Source organism: Pelobates fuscus, chromosome 2, assembly GCF_036172605.1.
Source record: "Pelobates fuscus isolate aPelFus1 chromosome 2, aPelFus1.pri, whole genome shotgun sequence".
Lineage (NCBI taxonomy): Eukaryota > Metazoa > Chordata > Amphibia > Anura > Pelobatidae > Pelobates > Pelobates fuscus.
In genome coordinates this window covers 244,157,666-244,184,811 of record NC_086318.1, presented here as the reverse complement: position 1 = coordinate 244,184,811, position 27,146 = coordinate 244,157,666, and the positions used below count along the sequence as shown (strand labels likewise).

Below are 27,146 nucleotides of genomic sequence, written 5' to 3'. Positions count from 1 at the left end.
GTTTGTCTAACTAACCTTGGCTGTACTAAAGTAAGGGTGACTCCAGTGTCTCGCAAAGCCACTGCTGGCTGGCCATTGATCCAGACTGTCTGCCAATGTTGCTGTCTGGTATTACTGAAATGCTGGCTGATGGTGGAGGTGGGGTAGGAGCGGGTGCCCTGGTCATGGACCATAACAGCTTCACCTCTTTGGGTGTCTTGGAGTTTGGGTGTCTGCCAAGGTTGCAGCCTTATCGATGGAGAGGGGTCGCTGGTCATGTACCTAGTCCCGGACAGCAGGTGGAGAATGGTCAAACATAGAAACATAGAAACATAGAATGTAAAGGCAGATAAGAACCATTCGGCCCATCTAGTCTGCCCAATTTTCTAAATACTTTAATTAGTCCCTGGCCTTATCTTATAGTTAAGATAGCCTTATGCCTATCCCACGCATGCTTAAACTCCTTTACTGTGTTAACCTCTACCACTTCAGCTGGAAGGCTATTCCATGCATCCACTACCCTCTCAGTAAAGTAATACTTCCGGATATTATTTTTAAACCTTTGTCCCTCTAATTTAAGACTATGTCCTCTTGTTATGGTAGTTTTTCTTCTTTTAAATATAGTCTCCTCCTTTACTGTGTTGATTCCTTTTAGGTATTTAAATGTTTCTATCATATCCCCCCTGTCTCGTCTTTCCTCCAAGCTATACGTGTTAAGATCCTTTAACCTTTCCTGGTAAGTTTTATCCTGCAATCCATGAACCAGTTTAGTAGCCCTTCTCTGAACTCTCTCTAAGGTATCAATATCCTTCTGAAGATACGGTCTCCAGTACTGCGTACAATACTCCAAGTGAGGTCTCACCAGTGTTCTGTACAATGGCATGAACACTTCCCTCTTTCTACTGCTAATACCTCTCCCTATACAACCAAGCATTCTGCTAGCATTTCCTGCTGCTCTATTACATTGTATGCCTACCTTTAAGTCATCAGAAATAATCACCCCTAAATCCCTTTCCTCAGCTGTTGAGGTTAGGACTCTATCAAATATTCTGTACTCTGCCCTTGGGTTTTTGCGTTCAAGATGCATTATCTTGCACTTATCCACATTAAATGTCAGTTGCCACAACTCTGACCATTTTTCCAGTTTACCTAAATCATTAGCCATTTGGCTTATCCCTCCTGGAACATCAACCCTGTTACATATCTTAGTATCATCAGCAAAAAGACATACCTTACCATCAAGACCTTCTGCAATATCACTAATAAAAATATTAAAGAGAATGGGTTCAAGTACAGATCCCTGAGGTACCCCACTGGTGACAAGCCCAAGCTTCGAATATACTCCATTGACTACAACCCTCTGTTGCCTGTCACTCAGCCACTGCCTTACCCATTCAACAATATTGGAATCCAAACTCAAAGATTGCAGTTTATTGATAAGCCTTCTATGTGCAACAGTGTCAAAAGCCTTACTGAAATCTAGGTACGCAATGTCTACTGCACCACCCTGATCTATAATTTTAGTTACCCAATCAAAAAAATCAATAAGATTAGTTTGGCATGATCTCCCTGAAGTAAACCCATGTTGTCTCTGATCTTGAAATCCATGTGTTTTTAGATGTTCAACAATCCTATCCTTTAACATGGTTTCCATCACTTTCCCCACTACTAAAGTAAGGCTTACTGGCCTATAGTTGCCCGACTCCTCCCTATTACCTTTCTTGTGAATGGGCACAACATTCACCAACTTCCAATCTTCTGGGACTACTCCTGTTATCAATGATTGGTTAAATAAATCTGTTAATGGTTTTGCTAGTACACCACTAAGCTCTTTTAATATCTTTGGGTGTATTCCATCAGGTCCCATTGGCTTATTTGTCTTTACTTTCAAGTAGGATAAGTTGAATAGCGTCGGCTAGAGTGGTGGCCTGGCATCCCTGCATTGACCCTTCCACGGCCAGTTGCAGCTGGGGGGCCCATTCTGAATATGTTAATCCTGGCAGCCTTCGGAACTTATGTCAATATGCTTCTGGGGTAATGGCAAACCGGGCCAATATCTTGTCCTCGACCCATTCGTATTCCAGGCTGTCCTCATCTGGTATAGCTCTGTAAGATTCTGCAGTTCAGCCCAATGGCTTACTGGCCAGTATGGCCATTTGATTTCATGTTAGTGGGCTTTGTCGTTCTACCTCAGCATCGGCCGATGCTGTGACCACCCAGAAATCTTCAGCCAATGGGTTCGGCTCACCCACTGCAAGTCTGGTTCTTCTCTGGCCACTTCGGCCTTGGTAGCTTTCTGATCCTCAGCCACTAGCTCGGTGATCAGCACAACTTTTGTTTTCCTGCTGGTGGAGCCTCTGCCAGGTCAGATAGCAATTCCTTCAAGCTAGTCCACTGAAGCCTTGGATAGCAGGCTTCCACAGCTTTTTGGCCAGTGCAGGCATAGGTGTGCGCAACCCATTGCATAAGGGTGTGCACCCTAAAGCACAATCACACACTACTGTGTGTGTGTGTGTGTGTAGGTGCTGTGTGTGTGTGTGTGTGCTGTGTGAGTGAGGGTGTTGTATGTCTGAGGGTGCTGTTAGTGTGTGTGTGTGCTGTTTGTATGTGTAAGGGTGCTGTGTGTGTGTAAGGGTGCTGTGTGTGAGGGTGCTGTTAGTGTGTGTGTATATGAAAGGGTGCTGTGTGTGTAAGGGTGCTGTTAGTGCGTGTGTTTGTGTATGTGTAAGGGTGCTGTGTGTGTAAGGGTGCTTTTAGTGTGTGTGTGTATGTGTAAGGGTGCTGTGTGTGTAAGGGTGATGTATGTGTGTGTGTGCGGTTTTGTGTATTGTTCCCGGGTCCTCTCCTGCCTCCCTCCCTGCCTGTGGGTCAGTGAGGGAGATCTTTGATCTCCCTCACCGGCCCACGGAGAGAGGCACATAGTGCGTGACGCGGGGATAAGTTTGTGCGCACGCCTATGAGTGCAGGATAACAGACAATATTTCCATCGAGTGGTGTTTTGGAAATGCCCTGTGATAATAAAGCAAAACCTGCCGATGCCACCAAATGTGATGGAGCTTCCTTACTCCGACCAAGTACTTCTGCCAAGTCTGCTTACTCACTGCCACATGGGACCCTGGAGCACTTCAAACCCAGTTAACAAAGTTTGACTGGGATCTCTCAGGAAATCCTCCACCCTACCAGGTTGCAGCTCTCTTCTTTCAGCCTTTGCTTCTGTTCCGCTCTGAGGCAGGTATCAACACCTCTGCCTGCACCTTGATCTGCTACTGCCTTAACAAAGGCACTTGTGGCCAAGCAACCAGTCAACAGGCTCAAAGACACTTTTACTGGGATCCCCAAATAAACCCACCACGACACACAGTTCGAAATGGAACTAACACATAATTCTTTATTTTGAACAGGGACGGGCTTTTAGTGACTTGTCCTTAAATATGTGATGAAAAACATTTAAAAGACAAATATACTGAGCATCGGAAAAATAGCAATTTTAAAGCAAGATAGGAGGCTCATATTATGCATTAACTTGCTTTACTAAACTCCAGCAGCAAAGTATATTTCTATAAAGTTTAGTGAAACAATATAAGAAAAAAAAAGTCAAGTAATTGCAATGGAATATCCAATAGCCAATCAGCATCCGGCATAGTCTATATATGGTGAATGACCTCCAATCCTCTTCCTCTTTCTTTGCAGCTCCAGTGAAGATTAGTAACATATATACATAAATTACAGTTATTCTATATTCTATTTAATCTTTAGTTTTGGTATATTTAGATTATAATGTGTATTGGTTTATTTATGCGATTATTGTAAACACAGATATTTATTTTCTGATATTTTTCTAATTATATTTTCACATTTTCTGAGGCATATATCTTTCAGTTATTGCTACTGGCCAAATATAAGTTGCGAGGCAAATGGTATTATCATTATACTCTTATTATTTTTGTTTGTGAACAGTTCGGTTATTTTGTGTATGTTTCGTGCATTTCTAACCTATTCGCGCTTCAATTACTTTTTGCGAACACCCCTGTCGCGGTTCGACGCTATTCAGTTTGTTTCAATTCGGCAGTTTTTCCTCTCATTCGCGGCACGAACGGGTTTAGCCGTTCTGTTGTTTCATACATTCAAATTACCTCAGATTCAATCTGACGTCATTTTGCAGGCTTTTTTTCACAGCTAGTTGGTAGCAGCTAGCTCTTTCCCGACCCTTTTTACCCGCCCATTGCTGCCTGCTTTATCTCAGCAGAATCCTTCAGCTGACATTGTTTCTTCTCTGAGAAAGATTACATTGACACAATTTGTATCAAGTTCAGGTTATTTTACCAATTAATACTTATACTATTGTAATTTTATTGCAATATATCAAGCAATATTTACTTTATTGCAAACTATTAGAATTATTTTATTGCAGACTACTAGAATTTGATTATTATTATGAATTCTAAAGAGTCTAAGAAAACTCTTTCACAGTCACCAATTACTGGTGCTAATGCTGAATGTGAAATCCTCACTGAGGACTCGCTACAGAATATTGTTGATTTATCAGTCAACAAATCAGTATCATCTGCAACATTTTCTGCTATGTCATCTATGCAAGAAGCAATTGCAAAATCTGCGGGTCAAGCTATCAACCAATCTAACAAACCTGCGCAACAGACTGAGGTAATTAATACTCCCTCTGACCAATTTTGGTGAACTATAGAGTCGGAAAGGAATATGGTGTTAGGTTTCAGGAGGTCTGGGAAGGCCACCCAGAAGTGTAAACACTGTTTTGACAGTCCTTATGATTCCCCTTCTTGCTCAAAAGCATCTAAAAAAGGAAAGGACCAAGACCATAATGAAATGCATATATCATGCAATTTTGACTAGAGTAATTTACTCAAAAGACCCTCTGCTTGTGAGGAAGACAAACGAGCTCGGAAGGTCATTCACAGAAGCCAATTTTTGCGTCCTTCTCTAGATGGACAATAATTCAACGGTTCAATACGTGAATCGATTAGGAGGCACAAACAACTAGCATACATTGCCAAAGAATTTTGGCATTAGTGCCTCAGTCGCAACATAGTTTTATGAGCAGAATATCTTCCCAGCCTGTCCAGTACAATAGCAGATGGGAATTCTGTTTCCTAGTGGATTACAGCGACTGGATGCTGAATCCCAGCATTTTTCAACACCTTTGCTCCCTATGGGGCCCATTGCAATATGACCTTTTTTTCACGTCTCAATCACCAGTTAGAACAATTTTTCAGCTGGCATCCAGACCCAGAAGCATTAGATCAAGACGCGTTTCTTCAATGCTGGAACAACGGAGTCAGTTATGCATACCCACCATTTGCGATGATATCTAGGGTTCTTTTAAAAGCATGGTGTCAGAGATCAACCCTAGTGTTAGTGAACAGCCGTAGTTCCCTCAACTTCTTAGCATGCTGATTGATTATCCGGGACTCATACAAATGCGTCAGAATTCTCTTCACAATCCAGATGGGAATCTCCATCCTCTAATTACCACTAATAGCATCACTTATCTCGGGTCACACAACTCGAATAGAGAATTTACAGATTTAACTAGAAACATGCTCTCAGAAGTATGGGCACCAGGTACCTGTGCAAGTTACGGATCAGCCTGGAAAATTAGGCTTAATTGGTGCATGGAACGGGCTGTGGATCCCATGCATTACGATTTAGCAAATGTACTCAATTTTTTGTCTTCTGCTTTTGACTCAGGGAAAGCATGCTGCAACATTAATGTGTAACGTTCAGTTTTAACCATAATCTGATTGAATCCTTTCCAGTGGGCAAACACCCTTTAGTCTGTAGACGTATGAAGGGCCCTAGATTTAATTCTAAATGGGATCTTAATGGTTCTCCAGTGATTAGAATCTTGGGGTAATAATGACTCATTATCTGGCCTTCTGCTCAGTTATTATAGGAATTCTTATTTCAGTCCTTATTCTATCATTGACTCTATAATTAATTCCAACAGCAACATGTGCATGAGATAAAAAGAAGGATTATGACTTGGGCTTCATGACAATATGGATCCAGAGTAAGATAGGCTTACATGTTTTTTTACTAAAGTGAGAATGCAAATAGAATTTCAAATTGAAGGTGAGATTAAGCAAACGTAAAGGATAACTGACTAAAATAATTTTGCCATTTTAACTGTTTTGACCTTAAATTTGAAATATTCCCTGAACTCACTGCGAATTCTAACTTTAGTTAATTACCCTGTCAAACTTAATTTGTCTCTGCAAATAAATAGTAAATGTTACTATGCTGAGGAAACACAACCACAGACACTAAAATTGTGTACAGTTATGATGAAAAAGCATAAAACTGACTTGCATATGTGCCCAAAATTTCCAAGAAAGTAACAAATGTTCAAGAATTATGCAGAAACAGATATAAAGATAATATAATTAAGTCAGGACAGAAGTGCAACCACATCAATATTATAAACTGATAAGGTAATATAAGGACAATACATCTGCAGATATTATCTTCTTTGTACCCATACACGCATAGTGCAAATGAACAGCAATTACCATGGAAATGCTTTATGTAATTTGATCAGATTATATGTAATCATCTTTTTATTATCAGATGTTGTTTTTCAGTTACAATATCTAACAGTGTCTAGTCAAGTGATATGCCTTTAATAATATATTTATAAAGATACTGAGCAGTGACTGGAATTATGTGATGCATCTCTTTGTAAAAACGTACCAGCATGTTTGGTATTAGTATTCTGTTATGCTGGTAAGGCACTGACTGCACGCAGAAGTTATCCTAGTTGTATTGCAGGTCAGAAGTTTAAAAGAATACTCCAAGCACCATAACCACTACATCTTAGTGCTTTTGCATTGCAGGGCTTATTGCATTTGCTCAGAGCGTCATCTGACCACTTTCCGCCAATAAACTAAATTTTGCGTTGCAGGGCTTTGCTCAAGAGAGCTAATGAAAGTTCCTGCTTAGGAACTTTTGGTCTTTGACATTAGTAGTGGGAGCTGAGAGTAGTGCCCAGTGAACCCTAGGTAAACAGTCAAACCATTCAAAAATAGTCTAACTACTTAGAACAGGGGCAGGTGCCAGGGCTATAGTGAGCTGTAGTGGTTAAGGTGCAAGTGTCCCTTTAAATAGATACTTACATTCTGCTTACAGTATGAATGTAGACGAACTACAAGCTAATGTAAATATTAATTAAAAATTATTTTATCTGCTGTCTCTATAGCTTAAGGAAACCTAACAGTTTTGTTAATTTTTTTTAAATTTCTTAAAATATTTTATTAATTAATTTTATTAATTTGTTACTTCAATATTCAGAGTCCTGCCCTATAAGTAAACAAAATCGAGGTGTATAGTCCAGCATGGAATTTTTTTTACATTTTCTTACAGCGACTTTAGATGTACAGACCTGCTAGATATAAAATATTGCTCTAGGTTCATGACAATATGGATCCAGAGTAAGATAGGCTTACATGTTTTTATCAAAGCACCAACTGATTACCTTTTGTAGTAACATAACTTCATAATCCATGCAAAATACAGAAATTAAGCATATCAGTACAATAATACTCATCTATGCTTTTTATACTTTTCCCTTAGGAGTTATATTTTTTTAATAATAATTGTAGATTGCTTGAAGTAGTAGAGATAGAATAAGGCAGATCCAAACATTGAATCAATTTAGTAATTAAAAGCATAACAATATATATTTTGTATTAGTTATATTGTACTTTAGGTAGGTGATCATAAATACAGCAAGCACATTTGGTACTAATACACATGAAGATTTTATTTGTGATACAATTTCTGCATAAAAATAAATGAGATCACTGTCACAAGTCCAAAGGTTGTAGTAATTACCTGCAGATGGAAACTTCTTTTCTCTTTCTTCAAAAAACCACTCCCCAGTTTTTATTTTAACGTCCCTTGAAAAGATGAATATATTAGTGTAAAACAGTAAAGTAAAGTAATTGGATAAATCATCATAAAAATATGAATTTATGTCTATTAATATGCTAAAAGTTTTTGAAAATAACATCAGCAGACATCCCACACAGTAAGCAATTCTTAGCAATGACCTTGGCTCTCACATCAACTTGCCCTTACCTAGTCACCTTATACAGTGGAGTGCTGGCAACATTTGACTTTGGGATCTATTACAACCAAGTAGACCAACGTAAGGTCAAATCAGTACTTTATCTCAAAATACATAATGTTATATTCGCAGCTATTTACTAAATTCATAGTGAATTCAAAGTTAAGGCCATAATAGCTGAAGTGAAAGCATAGCTGACATAGAGAATGTTTCCAGTTTGGCTATGTTGACCTGAAATTTGTGTTAAATGGTTTTTATTTCGTAGACATATGTTTAGCGCACACATAACACATTCAGACAGTTTCTGCATCATCGCCTACGCAGAGGCTCTGCTCGTTTAGCAAGGACAGTAGTAATTGCGCCTACGCAGAGGCTGTGTAAGGTATTACTTAGCATTTTCATAGAGTTGTATTTGCTACCTGTGCAATAATATGGTTACTTTCGATAATGGCCTATTTCTGCAAACAACAATAAACAAAACGTATGTAACCATGTGTAGGTCAGCGTGTGGTGTGTGGTGGGTCTGTAGTGTTGAGTGTGTGGGCCCAATGAATCCTGGTGCTTGGTCGTATGGGCTTGATCTCTTTGAGGGTTGGCCAGTGTGTGTAGTTGGGTAGTCTTGGGTGTCGCTACTGTCTAGGGTTATTCTTTGTCAGGGTTAGCCACGGTGTTTTGAGTAACTGCTGCGCTGTATAACCTGGTGCTTCGTTTGTCGGTTTTGGTTGATTCGATAACAGTGGGTGACATCCCCCCTAGCATTCCTGGTCAGAGCCCTGCTAGTTAGTACTTATCCTATGACGTGTAGGTTTCATGGCCCTATCTGTGAGTTCTTGTATAGGGTGTGTTGTGGTTGGCTGGTGCTCGCATGTGTACATGTATTTTCTGTTTCTCAGTGTCTCGGTGTCTATGGTTAATGTCGGCCGGGTTTTAGTTGGGCGTCTCGGTGCGGGTATGATCCTGTGTTCAAGGGTGTGGGACCGTCATTGTTTGTGAGGTGTACGTTGAGCTGTGTCCTGTGTGTTGACCTGAAATTTGAAATTCACTTTAAATTCTAACTTTAGTGAATAATCCTGTACATGTTTTATAGTAATACTGCAATATATGACCTGCAAACATAATAAAAAGTATATAGATATATAAAATATCACGTTTTCTGGTGTTATATATCAAATATTGTGGTGTGAAGTAGCAGGCCACAAACCTCAAGGTCCAGGGGTTCATGAAATCTTTAGATTGGTGCAAACACTGTGCAATGATATACTTGCTTCATTCAGCTATGTAAAATGTATTAGCATGTAAGATTCAATACAGGGTTCGAGTCCACTGCATTATATATGCATAGGAGTGTATTTTTTTTATTTTTTTAGGGGGCGGGAATCTTGGGTGAGTTCCCACACTTTTTTCCCCAGGACTTGACCCCTGATTCAATATATCATGTTTAAAGGCTCAATCTATACACTATGAATACTACATGCAGATGCAGTGATGATTGTGTCATTAGGTTGTGGAAGCTGGCTGCAAGATAAAAAAAGACCAAGAAAATGTGTATTTGGAAATTAACTGATTGGACAAATATGAATGTGTATGCTTAAGGGGCATTTCAAACACTATAACTAGTAGAGTTTATTGCTGTTATTATGGTGTATAGAGGCAAGGGAAGCAGGGCTATTACGTTTTATCTATTTTTGAGATTTTTGGCAAAACCCCCCAGAAGATTTTTGGATTATTTTTGTTGTTGTTTTAAGAACTAAGCTAAGAACGTTGAGCCCACCCACCCAGGGCCGGACTGACCCACCGGGATACAGGAAAATTTACAGGTGGGCCGTCGTCACATGGGGCTGGGTAGACAGCTGACTGTGCTGGCGGCCGCAGGGGGAGCTGTGCTGTCTCTGCTCCCCCGCCCTTGCGCGCTATTTAATGAGACCGATGAATCAATGTATCTCTATGGGGAACGTTCAGCGCCTCCAGAGCGTATATTGCCCTGAATGTAGGTGCTGCACACTGTGCAGCACTGACACCTGAAGCAAATCTAGTGACCGTCTGAGTGTCTGCCACTAGAGGTGTCACTAGGAATCAATGTAAACACTGCCTTTTCTCTGAAAAGTCAGTGTTTGCATTGACAAGTCTGCAGGGACAGGCTATGGACACAAGAACCACTACATTAAGCTGTGTGTATGTGCGCCTGCTAGTGAGTGAGCCTGCTAGTGAGTAAGCTTGTGTTTTTATGTTAATGAGCTTATGTATATCAGTGATATTGTTTTTCTATGAGCCTGTGTATCAATGAGCTTGTGTGTGTCAGTGAGATTGTCTGTGTCTGCATGTGAGTATGCTCACTATATAATTAAACGTTTTACTCTTAAAGGATCAATATTTTATATTATAAAAAGCGATTTATATATATATATATACATATATATATATATATTACTCAATCATCTGGGGTGGCAAGACACAGCCTTACATATTACATGCGACAATATATGGCACAATGATTAATGGGGCTGGCATAGATTTTTTTTTCCAGGGCTGCTTTGTATCCCCAGTCTGGCCCTGCACACACCCCACATTGTTTCAGGAAGTGACTGCCATCCTGGGTCACAAAGACAGGGCCGGACTGACCCCCCGGGATACCGGTAAATTTCCCGGTGGGCCACAGCAAGCTGGGGCTGGGCTGACAGCCCTAATGATTATTATGATAAATCCTCCCCTTGGACTGTGCCGGTCTGTCAGTCCAAGGGGAGTAAGGAGGGAGGATATACAGCCCCCTACCCACTATACAGCCCCCCTACCCACCTCACAGTCCCCCTACCCACCTCACAGCCCCTCTACCCTCTATACAGCCCCCTGCCCACCATACAGTCCCCCTACCCACTCACATTCCACCTACCCACCTTACAGCCCTCTTACCCACCAAACAGCCCCCCTACCCACCATACAGAACCCCTACCCACCTCAGTCCCCCTACCCACCTCACAGTCCCCCATCCACCTTACAATCCCGCTACCCACTCACAGCCCTCCTACCCACCATATTAGAAATAAATATATATATATATATATACACACACACACCAATAATATGTAAGGCATATATGTATGCATATATGTATATGTATGCATGTCTTGCCACCCCAGATGATAATATATACAAACATATAATGTGTTTATATATTACTCAGTCATCTAGGGTGGCAACAGTACGTATTACATGTGACAATACATGGCGCTGTGACTTATGCGGCTGGCATAGATATTTTTCCAGGGCTGCTTTGTATCCCCAGTCCAGCCCTGCACAAAGAGCAGCACAGGGTTAGGGAGAGGAAGCTCAGCTAAGCAGCATGGGCAAAGTGAGGCATCCAAGTGTGCACTATTTGTGGGGCAGCGTGTGCATCTGCTTGGTTCAGTCTGTGTATGGATGGGGCAGTCTGTGTGTGTTGGGCAGTCTATCTGTGTATGGATGACTTAGTTTGTGGGTATGGGTCAGTCTTTGTGTGTTTATATATGTGTGTGTGTATATGGGTCAGTCCGTGTTAGTATGGATCAGTGTGTGTGTGTGTATGGGTTCATCTGTGTGTGTGTATGGATCAGCCTGTGTATGTATTAGTATGTGTTTATGGGTCACTGTTTGTTTGTATAGATCAGTCTGTGTGTGTATGTATGGGTCAGTGTGTGTGTGTGTGTGTGTAAGTATCCGTCTGGGTGTGTATGGGTCAGTCTGTGTATGGGTCACTGTGTGTTTGTATGGGTCAGTCTGTGTATGGGTCACTGTGTGTGTGTTTGTATGAGTAAGTCTGTTTATGGGTCAATGTGTGTTTGTATGGGTTAGTTTGTGTATGGGCCACTCTGTGTATGGATTATTGTGTGTTTGTATTGGTCAGACTGTGTGTTTTTATATGGGAGTGTAGGTCAGTCTCTGTGTATTTGGAAATAGTATGTGTTCGTATGCAGTCTATGTGTGCATGGGTCAGTGTGTGTTCATAAGGGGCAGTCTGTGTTTGTATGGGTCAGTGTTTGTTTGTAATGTCAGTCCGTGTGTTTGGGTAAGTCTGTGCTTGTATGGGTCAATCTCTGTGCGTGTGTATAGGTCTGTCTGTATGTCATGCTCAGTTTGGCTGTTGGCTCAATAAAGAGTTTTAGAAAGGCATTCAAAAGCCCAGGCAACCCTCCTTGCCCACCAGCTGCTTAGAAGTTGTCTTTACTCTTTCAGAAGTAGTGCCTAGCAGACCCCAGGTAAGAAGTTAAACAGTTCTAAAACAGTTAAACAGTTCCACAGCACTCCTGGCAACATAACCACTATAGTGCACTGTTCTGGTGATGGTGCTTGGAATAAGACACTGATTATTTGTAATGTTAGAAGTTAGCCACATGTAAATTCAACCTAGTCATATAAAGAACTTTTAACAATTAAGAACTATGCTCCTCAGGCTTTATAATGAGATTAAAATAAGTAATTAACACAAAGAAGAAAATACATTAGCACAATTTTACACAGCATTGCACAAGCTTAGAAAACCCATGACTGTAATTTTAAGATAAGATAGGACATTATGATATTCAAGGTTAATGTGCTTACCCGTGCATATAACAGACAGTACACTTCCATATGAGACTTCGTAGGAAGACTTGGCATTCGGGGCACACACGATGACTGCAGCCATCACATACAGCACCTCTGTTCAGGAGTCGTCCAAGGGCTTTCTGGCAACGGGCACATGATCTTTCTTGGTATTCTCTGTTTGAACTCCTTGCACCTTTCCATCGTAGTTGCTGCAAGTGTGTTTTCAATTTTCTGCACCATATAAAAAATATACAAAAATTAAGATTAAATAAGATTACTTCAAAATTGTTATACTAGCATGTACTATTTAGAGAAGATTAGTCCAAAAAATCTAATTCATTCACTCGCTGTCAATATTAATTATGTCCTCTCCTTTTGTTCAAAAACAAAACTCAAACCAATACAAAATACTTATCTCTTTGACTTATTATTCTTATTCACTGATCAACTTTGTAAAATCTTTCCTTAAAGGTGCACTATAGCATTAGGAATGCAAAAATGTATTCCTCATAGAGAGGCATTGACTATGGGGAGCCTTCAGCATCTGAATGCAGAGTGTAGAAATTATGAATGTCGGCCCTGCAATCTTTGCAGGACTGAACACAGGACTCCCTATACTGGCTATTCGATTGATAGCAACTAACAGTGAAATAAGGTAACAATGTTTACGCTGCCTTTTACCAGAAAAGGCAGTAATTCCACTGCTGAGGCTGTAGGGACAGACTCGAATCTCTATGGTCCAGAACCATTACATGAAGCTGTACTGTTTTTGGTGCATATAGTGTCCTTTTGATTCCTCTGGCCCTCGATCTATCACAAATATAGTTGAATGCGGAGACATGAAGGCGGGGGGGGGGGGGGGGGAAGGTGAGGAGGAGAGGGGTCAAGGAGGAAACGTTAAATACAAAAGGAATATCATACCAAAACCAAAGATATCACTATCTCAAAAAAGTTTATAATCTCTAGAGAGAAATTAAATAAACCAAGAAACACAATGGCTACTAAAAAGACACAAAATGGCAAGCATTTGAAAAAAGTAAAGAAACACGAAAACAAAACAGAAAAACGCCTTTCCTTTTTTTCACCACATCCACCAGGTAATAAGTCAAACCTAGAGGAATCTCTCCTGTCAAATATCCCAATAGAGGGAGATATTAATAAAGGACAAACTGAGGAAAATCAAGAGTCAAGAGAAGAAAGAAATGAATATGACCACCTACTCAGACACCTAGATACACAATTTGGGAAATTGAGAGAAGTCCAAGTTAATACCCTGGACATTAAGAAAGAACAGCAGACTCTTAACCTATGCATGCAAGGCTAGAAGAGAAATGAAACGGGATGGAATACAAGGAAAAAGTCCACAAAGAAGAACAACTGGCACTGGAAAATAAAATGGCTGACATGGAGAACAAATTGATAGACCTGGAGAACCGGTCAAGACGGAACAACTTAAAAATCAGAGGAATACCAGAACAAATAATTCCAAAAAATCTGGAGCCCTATATAGAAGATTTAATCAAACACCTGGAATAGGATGCCAAAATCCCTATGATGGAGAGATGCCATATAGTGAATAAACCTAAAGGTGTCCCAGACCACCTTCCAAGAGATGTGCTGATATGCTGCGCCTCTTCTAAACGTAAGACGTAAATAGTACCAGCTACAAGAAGTAACAAATGCGCAGAAGAATATGAAACCCTGAAAATATTTCAAGACTTGTCATGGCAAACCAGACAAAATAGGAAAACCTTTTCTGATGGTACATTAATTCTGAGACATAATAATATTATATACCGATGGAGGTTCCCCACGAAAATTATTATATCACATGAAGGAACGATTACTCCTATAAATCAAGCAGAAGATCTAAAAAGCTGGCTAACCACAAACAAAATTGGAAGTAGCTCCAATCACCAGTCAACAAACAGCGAGGCCCCAACTATCTAAAAAAAAAAAAAAATCTACACCCTGTCTAATCAGAATAATTATCTCAGCAGTTAAACCTACATTATGACTCTTATCAGGCTTTTATCTGGTACCGGAAATGCAGAGCTGTCCTTTTTATAAACTTGTTTATTTGCTAAAGTACACATATTTTGCTATATTCATTGCAAAGAACAATCCTCTAGTCTAGTCTATATAATAAGATGCAAGTAGTGCCAAGGATGCTCTAAATTAACTCTTGCATTGCCAGCAGCATTTTCCAGAAGTTTAATGTATTTAATGAGACTAGTTTTTGTGTATATAGCCATGTTTTCAGCCAAACCACTAATAGTGATCCTGCCTGGAGTAAAAATGATTTAATTTAAGCTTGCCACCTTTCTGTTTTCAGGCAACTTTTAGGACTATTTTCACCAAACATCAATGTTCCTAGAAACCCAGAAAAAGTTGGATAGTACTAGGGCAGTGCGACCAGGGCCGGACTGGGAATGAAAAAAACAAAAACAAAATTGTGATGTTGGCACTCTTTCCAGGGATTGGTGCAGGTATAGAGGTTACCCTCTCAAATACAACACCTAAACATCTAATCAAATAATACAAAATATACAGCACTCAAGTTAATGCAAAAAAATATTTTTATAAATAGTGATCCAAGAAAAAAAGATACACCTTACTAGATTAGTATATAAGGGGAAAACAGGCTACCATGTGTATGAAGCCCATAAAGCAACTAATCCTATGCCTGTTTATAAAAGTTTACTACAACCGTGATACAAAAGATGAATCTGTACATATATAACAATCGCAATGGATCCACCCCCTGACTGGAGCAATAATATCTGCATTGATTGTCAATGGCTGACTAGAAAATCAGACACAACAAAAGGGTGGATTTGTTGTAAGCAGACGTGCATTTGCATATAATCAATGTTTTAGTCCAACTACCTTGAAATGTTAAGGAAAGTTTCGTAATTGGACTGAAATTATGAATGTATGTTATTGCACAGCAGATAAAAAAAATTACATTATCTTGCTTATTTTGAAGTAACAAGAGTGTGCTCTTCACTTTGGCTGACAACTGGATGAGTTCAGTCAATGCCAATTTAATTCCCAGAGGAAAGCATTGCTATTGCGCATGTGTGGCAAAATGCTGCACTTCACCGCACCAATCAGCATCTCCTCATAGCGATGCATTGCATCAATGCATCTCTATAGGGGACGGTGTCTTTCTCCCCCAAAACCCCTTTTGTGTGTCACTTAGGCCCAGCCCTTTTGTCTCTTTCTCCCCTTCCCCAGCCCTTCTGTTGGTCTCTTTACCAGGCCGCAGCACTTCTGTGTGTCTCTTTCCCTACAGTTCCTCTGTGTGTCTCATTCTCCACTCCCCCAGCCGCTCTGTGTGTCTCCTGTTCCCCTTTCCCAGCCCCCCTGTCTCATTCTCCCCAGACCCCTCCGTGTGTCTTTTTACTCTCCTGTAATGTGTCTCATTCCACCCTCTTCAGCCTTACATGTGTCATTGCATCATTACATCATTGCCTCCGCCACTCATCCATGCTTCTAAATCCATCCCCCCAGACATCCATATGTCTCAATCCAACCACCCAGACCTCCATGTGTCTCATTAGCTCCCTCAGCCCCTCCATGTGTCTTATTACCCCCTCCATATGTCTTATTAGTACCCCCAGCCCTCCATGTGTCTCATTAGCCCCCCATGTGTCCCTATAGCCCCCTCCCAGCCCCCCATGTGTCTCATTCCTCCCCCTCCAGCCTTGCATGTTTCTCACTAGCCCCCACCCCTCCATGTTTCTAAACCCATTCCCCCAGTCCTCAATGTGTATCAATCCATTCCCCCCAGCTCTCCATGTGTCTCATTACCTGCCCAAGACCTCCATGTGCCTTATTATTTCTCTCAGTCCCTCCATAGGTTCCTATACCCCCCTCCTAGCTCTTCATGTGTGCCTATACCCCCTCCTAGCCCTTCATGTGTCCCATTAGTTCCCCCCAGCCCTCATGTGTCCCATTAGGTTCCCCCAGGTGTCCTATCATCCCCCCCCCCCCCCCAGACCCCATGTGTCCCATTAGTTCCCAGTCCCAGGTGTCCCATTAGTTCCCCCCCAGCCCCCAGGTGTCCCATTAGTGCCCCCCCATGTGTCCCATTAGTCTAGGTCTGTGATTGTGTATGTGTACATTTGTGATTGTGTGTATAGGTCTGTGATTGTGTGTATGTGTGCATATGTATATACATGCCTATGTGTTTAGTACATAGCTCCCTAAGTTGTTATCCTTAAATATGGCAATCCAACTTCAACTCAGGTTAAAGAATTCGCCCAATTCTTAAGAGTATCCTCTGTTATTTTCCTGCTTGCATCAGTATTGATTTTTTTTTTAATGATGCTATCTCTCACTGCCATCACTAAATGTATGCCAGTCCTTGTTTACATCCTCAGTGTATTATTGTAAAACAAAATGCTTATAACATTGATTATGGAATATAAATAAAGGTAGCATTGGTGTGAGGGGGGTTATCTTGATAACTTTCAACAATGCCAGGGCAAGAATGTGAGAGGTTTTCCGCCCATGAGTAAAATATTGCTTGTTCTTTCCAGCAATTGTTTCCAAAATGTCTTTTCTCTGCCATGATGTCATTTTCCTTGGGAAATGTTAAAAATCTTTAACCCCTTAAGGACACATGACATGTGTGACATGTCATGATTCCCTTTGATTCCAGAAGTTTGGTCCTTAAGGGGTTAAAAAGTCACCACATGTATTTGTGTTTCTGTCTCTTTGCAAACACAGCACTAATGTACAACTAATTTATTTATTTGTGTGTTAAATTCCGGAAACATTTGAAATAACAAAAAAGGCATTTTTGTAGAAAGTATGTCTAAAGTCATGACATTGGATAGGTAATTACTAGAATTTTGTTATTTGTCTCATCATTCTATAACAGTCAGTCACTGGGAAGGTTTCACATTTGAGTGACTTGTAGCTGTGGAGCCCTGGGCACACATAATGGTGCATTAATGCTGTGTTTGTTTTCTCTAGAAATGTTACAGAGGCAAAAGGTGGTGTGACTGGGCAGGGTACATTATTGCTTTCTAATACCGTTTTCTTGCATGATTCTAAGGGGTGCCAATATATTTAGATAGACATGGATAACCACTGCTCTTCCTATCATCCTATGGGAAATTACATGAGTGCAGGATAGCCTGCAGAACTCACTACTAGAATGTACACTTCTAAGAAAAGCAGAGTATTTTTTCAAACACATTCAGATTTCTATACTGAAAGTCACCAGACTACGTTCAGAGCAAAGTCAATATCCCTTATAAAGCAAATGTAAATTTTAAAATAAAAGCACATACCCACAACTTCCACACCCACAAAAGCTGAAAGACACACTTTAGGCAGCCAGACCACTTTATTTCATTGAAGTGGTTTAGGTGCAGTGTCCCAGTTCCATTAACCCTCAATGCTTTAAGTCAATGCTTTCCTATAAGAAAGGCCTAATGCGCATGTGGCACTCTCTGCACATGCACATTAGATCCCCCCATGGACTGACATCATTGGAGGAGTAGCCCGACCCAGCACCGATGGACTTCATTGCTGGAGTCAAGTACGTGTTTATATGGCATTAAGGGGGCAGGGGGGCATGAGGGAGGGGCAGCAGAGGGACTCTATCTCATTGAAGTGATCTGGGTGCAGTGTGCCTACACCCAATTCCAAAGGCAGTGTTGCTAATATGCTTGAAGCACAAAGGGATCCACAGTCCTTTTTAGGTGCAGTGTTCCAGTCCCCTTAGCCATTCAAGTGGAAACATTGCAATTTTCAGGAAAATTGTAATGTTTACAGCGAAGGATAATGACATTAAGATAACCTCCAATGGCTTTCTTCCACACAGCCACAAGAGGCATTTCCTGCAGTTCCACACAGTTTAACTCTGTGAAACGATGCAGGACATCCTCACACAGTGCAAGAGTATCTTTTAAATCATATAGGAAAACACTGATTCAATGCTTTCCTATGGGGAATCCCTAGTGCACGTGTGGTGCTCGCCACACATGCATTTTGTCCTCCATCGGCGTGGCATTACCAAAGGCGCTGGAGTGAAAAAAGTGTTTTCATCCCTTTACACAAATGGGAAGGCTCCTAATAAGATAGGGACAGGGACTAAATTGATCCTGTCACCTACAAGTGCTGCCATCTTCTTTCTTCAGCTCTTGACATTTCAACTGCCAGGAGCCCATGTAAGTGCTATACACTATAGTACATCAATAGACAAAGAGCTATGCACTTACAAAATGAACATGTTAAAAATGCCCGACAGCGGTGGTAAAGCACGACACCGATGCTGTTAAAACTCCAGAGAAGGAAGATAAAAAAACCTAAGCATTTGAAGTCATCTTCTCAATCAGAACTGTCTTTGGGTGAATGTGAAGTTCTTCCAGATCAGAAGTTTCCAGCCTAGACTCAAGCCTGGATCAAGGCTTTTCTCTAGATGAACTGAAAAAGTGTGTTAGGGAAGTCGCTGCCTTATTTCAGGGAATGGAACTCACTAAAAGTAAGGCCAAAGGTTTCCCTACTAATCCCATAATTCTGGAGCTGCTCCAGAGAGAGTGGAAGAATCCTGAAATGCATGCTTTTATTTCTAAGAACTTTAAACAGATTTTTAAGTTACAAAGTGAAGAAAGATGGGAAGAAAGTAGACATCCAAGTAGCCCAGCTCTCCAAAAAAAGCATCATTCCTATGGGGGAAGTTTCAGGTTTAAAGGAGCTTATGGATAAACACGCAGAAACATTGTGCAGAAGGGCATATCATGCTGCAGAATATCAATGCAAAGAAGCAATTTCAGGAGCAGCAGTAGTGAAGACCCAATGTGCCTGGCTCTTTTCCTTGGAGGATATGGTTTCAGAAAAAGCAGACAAAGACCTGTCACATTTATTTAACCTTTTAGGTCTGTGTAATGAATTTATTCAAGATATGTATGACCGAAGAAGTTCTCAAATTATCCGCCAGAATCATGGGTCTATCGTCAGTAGCCAGAAGGGCCCTCAGATACAGCATCTAAGGCAAATCTGTGTAAACTGCCCTTTGAAAAGACCAAACTGTTCGGATCTACACTTACATTATAAAACAAATGGCTGATACAAAAAAGGCCCTGCTACGATAATTTAGATCCTCCAGCACCAGGAGATTTCAATACAGAAGTCAAAGATCCTTTCGGTTTCAAGATAAATCTAGAAGGTTTCTGAAACCATTTTGAGAAGTCAAGAGAAAATACCAAAAAAAAGGCAGATAAGAGAAGACAATATTGACAGAAGAGTGGGAGGCCGTCTAAAATATTCAGTTCAAAAATGGAAAGAAACTACTTCCAACAGATGGATATGGCATACTATAGCAGAAGGCTACAGAATAAAGTTTACAAGAATCCATTTTTTAGAATTCCTGGTGTCAACATACAATTCAAAAAAAAAAATCAGAAGCCAAACTCACTGCCTCACTGACTCTCTTAACCCCTTAAGGACCAAACTTCTGGAATAAAAGGGAATCATGACATGTCACACATGTCATGTGTCCTTAAGGGGTTTTAAACAAAGGAGTCAAAGAAAAAAAAAAAGATCCAAGGATATAGTTTTCGTCCTATTCTAGACCTCAAAGCAGTCAACTCCTGCATTCCGTACCAATGGTTTAGCATGGAAAATATATTTTCTGTCACCCAGCATCTTTAGAAGGGAGACTATATGGCAAAAATAGATCTCAATGATGCCTATCTTCCTGGCTGCAAGCTCAAGAAGGTATCTTAGGTTTGCAAAAAAATCAAGCAAACAAAAACTTCTCCATTTCCAGTTCAGGGCCTTTCTTCAGCCCCTTGCATTTTCACGAAGATCCTTCTACCTTTGATAGCCGCGCTTAGAATAAGGGGCATAGCCATCATCTGTTACTTAGACGATTGGCTTCTAAAGGCAGACTCAATAGAACAGCTGGAAAGGATCCTTCTGTTTACCACTCAGTTTTTGCAAGCTCACGGTTGAATAATAAATTCCAAAAAATCTGAGATGTTTCCCACCACAAGAATATGGTTTCAGGCCTTTTGGTGGATTCAGTAGCTCAAAAAGTCTACTTGCCAAGAAAGAAACTAAGGAGAATAAAACAGGAGATTTGTATGCTTCAGAATAAGAATCGCTTTTCTGTCAGACAAGCAATGAGCAGCTTAGGCATCCTTGCATCCACCATCCCGGCAGTAAAGTGGGCAAGATCGCAGATCAGACCCTTACAATGTGACATCTTCTCAAAATGGTCCAACAGAGAAGAAGATCTGGACAAAGAAATACAGATTTCAGCCAGAGTAAAAAATCAACTGAATTGGTGGATAGACTCAAGATTCATTAAAATAGATTTCTCATTCAAGCAAAGAATTTGGTCACCATAAAGTTGCATCAGTGACAGGTTGGGGTGCACATCTGGGATCACTTTTACACCTAGGTTCATGGTCCCAAAAATAAGCTGCTCAATTCTCAAACTACAGGGAATTGAAACCTGTATGGAATGCCCTTCTAGCTTTCAATGTACAAAATTAGAAACAAATCAGTGAGAACAATATCACTACTCTCTCTTACATAAACCGTCCGTCAGAGTGGTACAAAGGTAATAACACTCCAAAGACTCTGTGCACAGATCATGGCTTGGGCTCAAGTAGAATTGGAGTCAATCTCAGCAACTTACATCAAAGGCTCAGACAACATAGTGGCAGATGATCTGAGCAGGCAACGCCGGATAACTTGTGCCATTCAAAATGAGAAGACAATAGAGTGCATTGCGATACCCAATTTGCCACTGAAGAAAACCACCCTATTTGTGGATGATATTATACTACTCATAACTAACACCTTGAGTGCTTCACCCATTTGCGGCTGTTACTCTCCCAGTATGGCTCAGTGTCATATCATATGATTTATCACAGAAAGTCACAGGCCCTACCCTATAAATTAAGGGCTCCGCAAATTGAAGAACTAAAAAAAGCTACTTATTTGACTGGAAATGCACATATTTCCAATACCTGGGTATTCACCAATATGCTGACATCAAATCCCTCCGTATGAGGAGTCTAAGTCATTTTTGGATCAAGTAAAACAAAACATAGACAAGTGAATAAAAATTTGATCTGTCATGGTTGAGACAGGGAGCATCATATAACATAATAATATACAGTTTTTGTATATATTCATGACCATCTCCCTCCAGTTCCAGGACAATCTCTTTAGGTGATAAAAACATCACTGTCACGACAAGTAATGTGGTCCAGCACGCAGAAACTATGTAAACATATACATAGGTAAGAAAAGGAAAATAACAGGATAGAGCGTAAACCGGACCTTAGAATGGCCGGACTAATACGCTAGAGACAGAGAATGGTCAAAGGGAAAGCCGAGGTCAAGGAAGCCAGAAAATACTCAATACCGATAAAACAAGCCAAAGCCAAGCCAAAGCCAAAGGAAACCAGAGATCAGAATAACCAGGGAAACGCCAAGGATCAGGATACCAGGAAATCAGAATCACGGAAATAGCACTCTCAGGAAATCAGGAAACTGAAACCACGACATGGCAAAGTAATGGGAAAAGCTAGGGGTTTAAATACCCCTCTCTAGGCCATGATTGGTCAGAGGGCGACCTCTGACCCCAAAACGTGCGTGTGCGTTGACGTCGTGACGTCACGCACACGTTGGTATAATTTTCGGGGGCGGAGCTACTCTTAGGCGCGACCACGTGGTCGGCGCCATGTTTGATTCGGGCGTGATGCCCGGAAGAACGGAAGGAGCGGTTCCCGGCTCGCCGACGAGCAGGTAAGCTCGTGTTGTCGGCGTGGCCGTGCCGGTCGGGCACGGCCGTGAGGCTCGGCGGGCCGGTGACCGCAACAGTACCCCGCACTCGAAGACCGTGCACCGGGCGGGAAGGACCCGGCTTAAGAGGAAAGCGGTTGTGAAATGACCGGATAAGACGGGGCGCATGGACCCGGTCAGCAGGAACCCAACAACGTTCCTCGGGACCATAACCCTTCCAGTCAACTAGATAGGACAAGACACCTCTGGATAATTTGGAGTCCATGATAGAACGGACTTCGTATTCTTCTTGATCACCCACTACCAAGGGCGGAGTGGATAACCTGGTGTAGCGATTGCAAGTAAGGGGCTTGAGCAGAGACACATGGAAAGTATTTGCAATTCTCATATGAGCCGGAAGTGCCAAAGAATAGGTCACTGGATTAATACGTTGGGTAACTCGAAAGGGACCTATGTACCGAGGGGCAAATTTCATGGAAGGGACCTTAAGCTTGATATGGAAGATATACAGGATTAGCGCCCCGTTTTTTGTCAGCTTGGGCCTTTGCTCATAATGAAGCTTTCTGCAGAGCTGAATGGACGGAATCCCAGGTATCATGAATTGATTCCAAACGGGTGTTCAAGGCAGGAATTTCCGTGTCTGAGAATTCAGAAGGAAAAACAGCGGGGTGATAACCCTGATTTACAAAGAATGGACTATGATTAGAAGATTCATGAGTGGCGTTGTTCCTGGCGAACTCAGCCATGGGTAAGAGCTCACACCAGCTAGACTGATTGGCATTTATAAAGCAACGTAAATAGGCTTCTAGAGACTGATTCGCCCTCTCTGCTGCTCCATTAGTTTGAGGGTGATACGCCGACGAAAAGGAGAGTTCAATGCCTAATTGCTTACAAAAGGAACGCCAAAACCTAGAAACAAACTGGGTACCTCTGTCAGATACTATGCTTTTAGGTACACCGTGCAACCGAAAGATCTCTCTCAAGAATATTTGAACTAGATCTTGAGCAGATGGTAATTTTTTAAGGGGGACAAAATGTGCCATCTTTGTGAGCCTATCGATAACCATAAGGACTGTATTAAACCCGTTTGAACTGGGTAGATCCACAATGAAATCCATGGCTAAGTGGGTCCAAGGAGCACTGAGTATGGGCAGTGGTTGTAAGAGTCCAGGAGGCGATCTAGGAGGAACTTTAGAAACGGCACATATTTGACATGCCCCAACATATTCTTTGATATCGTTTCTAAGAGCAGGCCACCAAAACCTCCGGGAGATGGCAGAGAGGGTTTTATGGACTCCAGGATGGCCTGCTGTGAGGTTGTCATGGAACAAATCTAGTACCTTCTTTCGAAACTGAGGTGACACATACAGTTTGTCCGGAGGTTTTCCCACAGGTGCCTGAGTTTGATCTGCTATTATGGCACAGAAGAGTGGAGAAGACACTTCGGTAACTGTAGTGGCAATGAGGCATTCAGGAGGTATAATAGGATATATCACCTGTTCCGGAGCTTCATCTGTCTCAAACTGCCTAGAAAGTGCATCTGCCTTGGTGTTTTTAGTACCAGGCCTGTACGTAATTATGAAATTGAATCGGGAGAGGAACAATGACCATCTAGCCTGACGAGAGGACAGTCTCTTAGCGTCCCCAATATAAGCCAAATTCTTATGATCAGTAAAGATCAAAAGTGGCTCTTTGGAACCTTCCAAGAGATGCCTCCATTCCTTAAGGGCAAGTACAATGGCCAAAAGTTCCCTATTCCCTATGTCATAATTCTTCTCTGCAGGTGTGAGTTTGCGAGAGTAAAATCCACAAGGATGTAAAGGTGTATCAGGACTTTCTCTTTGAGACAGAATGGCTCCAACTCCTGTCTCTGATGCATCCACCTCTAGGATAAATGGTTTGGTTGGATCAGGATGGGTCAGGACAGGTGCTGAGGAAAATAAAGATTTTAACAGTTCAAATGCCTCTCTTGCTTCTTTGGGCCAAGATGTACAATTTGCTCCTTTTTTGGTTAAATTGGTTATAGGGGAAATCACGGAGGAAAAACCCTTTATGAATTTGCGGTAGTAATTCGCAAAACCTATAAAGCGTTGAGTGGCTTTAAGGCCCTTGGGTAATGGCCACTGTAAGACTGCCTCCAGTTTACGGGGATCCATTTGGAAACCAGACGGAGATATAACGTATCCAAGGAATTGTATCTCCGTTTGGTCAAACTGGCATTTTTCCAGTTTACAGTAAAGGCCGTTCTGTAACAGGGTTTTCAGTACAATTCTCACATGTTCGTGATGTGTCTCTAGGTCTGGGGAATAGATGAGAATGTCCAAGTCCAAGTACACTAGAACGAACATGTGAAGGTACTCTCTTAGGACATCGTTAATAAAATCCTGGAATACCGCTAGAGCGTTACATAATCCAAACGGCATAACCAGGTATTCGTAATGTCCCATTCTGGTGTTAAATGCGGTCATCCATTCGTGACCGTCCTTAATCCTGACTAGACACGGCCTTAATCCTGACTAGACCGGTGACCGCAACAATCACTCAATAAATATATACATGCTTATAAGCATGGAAGAATCCCTCTAGCTATGCTATATAGGTCAAGAAAACTTGTCGTTCCAAATTTTATTGAGTGACTCCTCTGGACTAGTTACTATTGTTCTGCTCTGAATGTGGACAACTTGCCTGGGTGGATATAGAAGAGTGCATTGTCCCTTTGCAGATTGGCTCATCTATTATGGTCCTCTAACAGAGCCTCAAAAATGTCATTGATACCTTCCACAACCAAACATAGCTTCCAGTGCTGGAAGAGTCTTCGTTGTGACATTTCATTGCTATCTACTATGGCAGACTTGGCTCCAATACTTACCTTTCAGTTAATTATCCCAGGTTTGGATATTAGTGGGTGGCATGCTAAAGGGTTGCAATACATAGGCCAACTTATCAATAACAGACAAATTTCTTCACAAATCTCCATCAGGAATACAATCTTCCTGCCAAGATTTTTACAAAAACTTGCAAGCTCACCATACAACACATGTATCCACTTCCACACTCTCCCGAGCTTACAGAGAGTCCTTTAGCTAAACTTGTCAAATCAGCACCTAATGCATGGAGGGCAGTGTCGATATGTTACCAAGTTTATTTACACTATTATTATCACAGATCTCCTTGCTGCTAGATGGGCTGTGCGACCAATTTGACAAATACATTTTCAGATAAAGAATGGAGACAATGTCTTCTTAACAATGCCTGAATTTCATGATGCATGAATCACATTGAATTATAATGCAAACTTTTATTTAGATGGTATTTGCATAAAAAAGCAAACAAACCAGGGTATGATTATGTTACTGTATACTTTATTGTTTATGTTACTAGTTCATTAACCAAGTAGGATTTTTGTTCAAACTTAAAGCCACAATGGTTTATATAGTTCCACCAAATACCAGATGTGATGATTGCATACTGTATGTCTTGTATGGCAACCAACAATGAATATGATCTTTGAGTGCTATTTAAATGTACGTTTAATTCTTGGAATGGTGGAACTCACTTGATTGTGCATGTACTATGTAATAAAGACTAAAAAAATAATACTGTTTGTTAAAATAAAAAAACAAAAAAAACATGAAATTGAAATATCTACATTACCGTATCCTTTCTTCCTCTGCTTTTTGAAGCGATTGGTCTCTATACAGGACCTCCAGCACCTTCTCTCGTTCCAGTTCCTTCAGAAAGCTCAGATTAAAATCCACAGCCATAATTCTAGCTTGCAGCACAGTCCAGAACTATCTCCACCTGTTTACTGGTTTACGATATGCAGGCAGACAGAAATAAATTTGTCTCTCTCCCTAATGGTCTCTAGCTCGTGATAATTCTTGTGCCATTGTCTAGGGACAGAAAAGTACATCCAGTAAGCAGACAAGTTTTATAAAATCCTGATTATCACATTATCACAGGAACACCACCATGAACTTACTCAGCCTTAATAAAAGCCAAATTAATGGTCTCTTTCAAATTAAAATCCATGTCACATGGCATTACACCAGATGCCATTTTTATTATTTTACATAATAAATAGTAATCAGTGACTCTTTCTGAAAAACAACATTTGTTTCCCGCAGAAATATCGAACAAATACCAGTATCAAAAGAAACTGTCAGCTTGTATATGTAATACACTCTCATTTTATGTTTTTTCTGCTATTCTATTCTTTGAAAATAGCTATTTAAGAAAGCCACAGGAAACACAACCACTATATGTATAAAATAACATTTTAACAAAATGAGTGGAACATTCTCTACAGAATCGTACAAATTTTATTCTAAACACTCTGTTTGCAAGCCCCCAAACATAGCTTTAGTGTGGGAAGTCACTCATTCCTGAATAATAATATACCACTATTGATTTCTTTTGAGCTGTCTTTTAACTAAAAAGCGAGGTGTTGACAAATGACTTGCAAAAGGTAGACTAAAATAGGAGATATGAATATATATAATATATATCCATACTGGTTTGTAGTCAGACCACCAAAAAATACATTGTGCTATATGCGTATTAAGAAGCAGGATTGTAATAAGGCAGAGTGAACTTTGTGACCTGTCACAACGTTTTTCACATGTATACCTTTACTGTGTCTAAAGAGGTCCGACGAATAATTATTATACTAACGAATAAGATTATACTAACGTAGTGTACTAATAATCTTAATTGTAATAATGACAGG

General features: G+C 40.8%; 1 protein-coding gene across 1 annotated transcript in view; it reads right to left on the bottom strand.

Moving 5' to 3' along the window:
• SYTL3 (synaptotagmin like 3) overlaps positions 1 to 26,288 on the bottom strand; it is a 100,877-nt gene extending 74,589 nt beyond the window's left edge. The window contains exons 1-3 of the mRNA XM_063443302.1: positions 26,072 to 26,288; positions 12,653 to 12,868; positions 7,846 to 7,910 (exon numbers count right to left, since the gene is read on the bottom strand). Of these exons, the coding sequence (XP_063299372.1) occupies positions 7,846 to 7,910; positions 12,653 to 12,868; positions 26,072 to 26,181 (391 nt within the window). The 5' untranslated portion in view covers positions 26,182 to 26,288. The remainder of the gene's footprint in view (positions 1 to 7,845; positions 7,911 to 12,652; positions 12,869 to 26,071) is intronic.
• Positions 26,289 to 27,146: the final 858 nt, after the last annotated feature.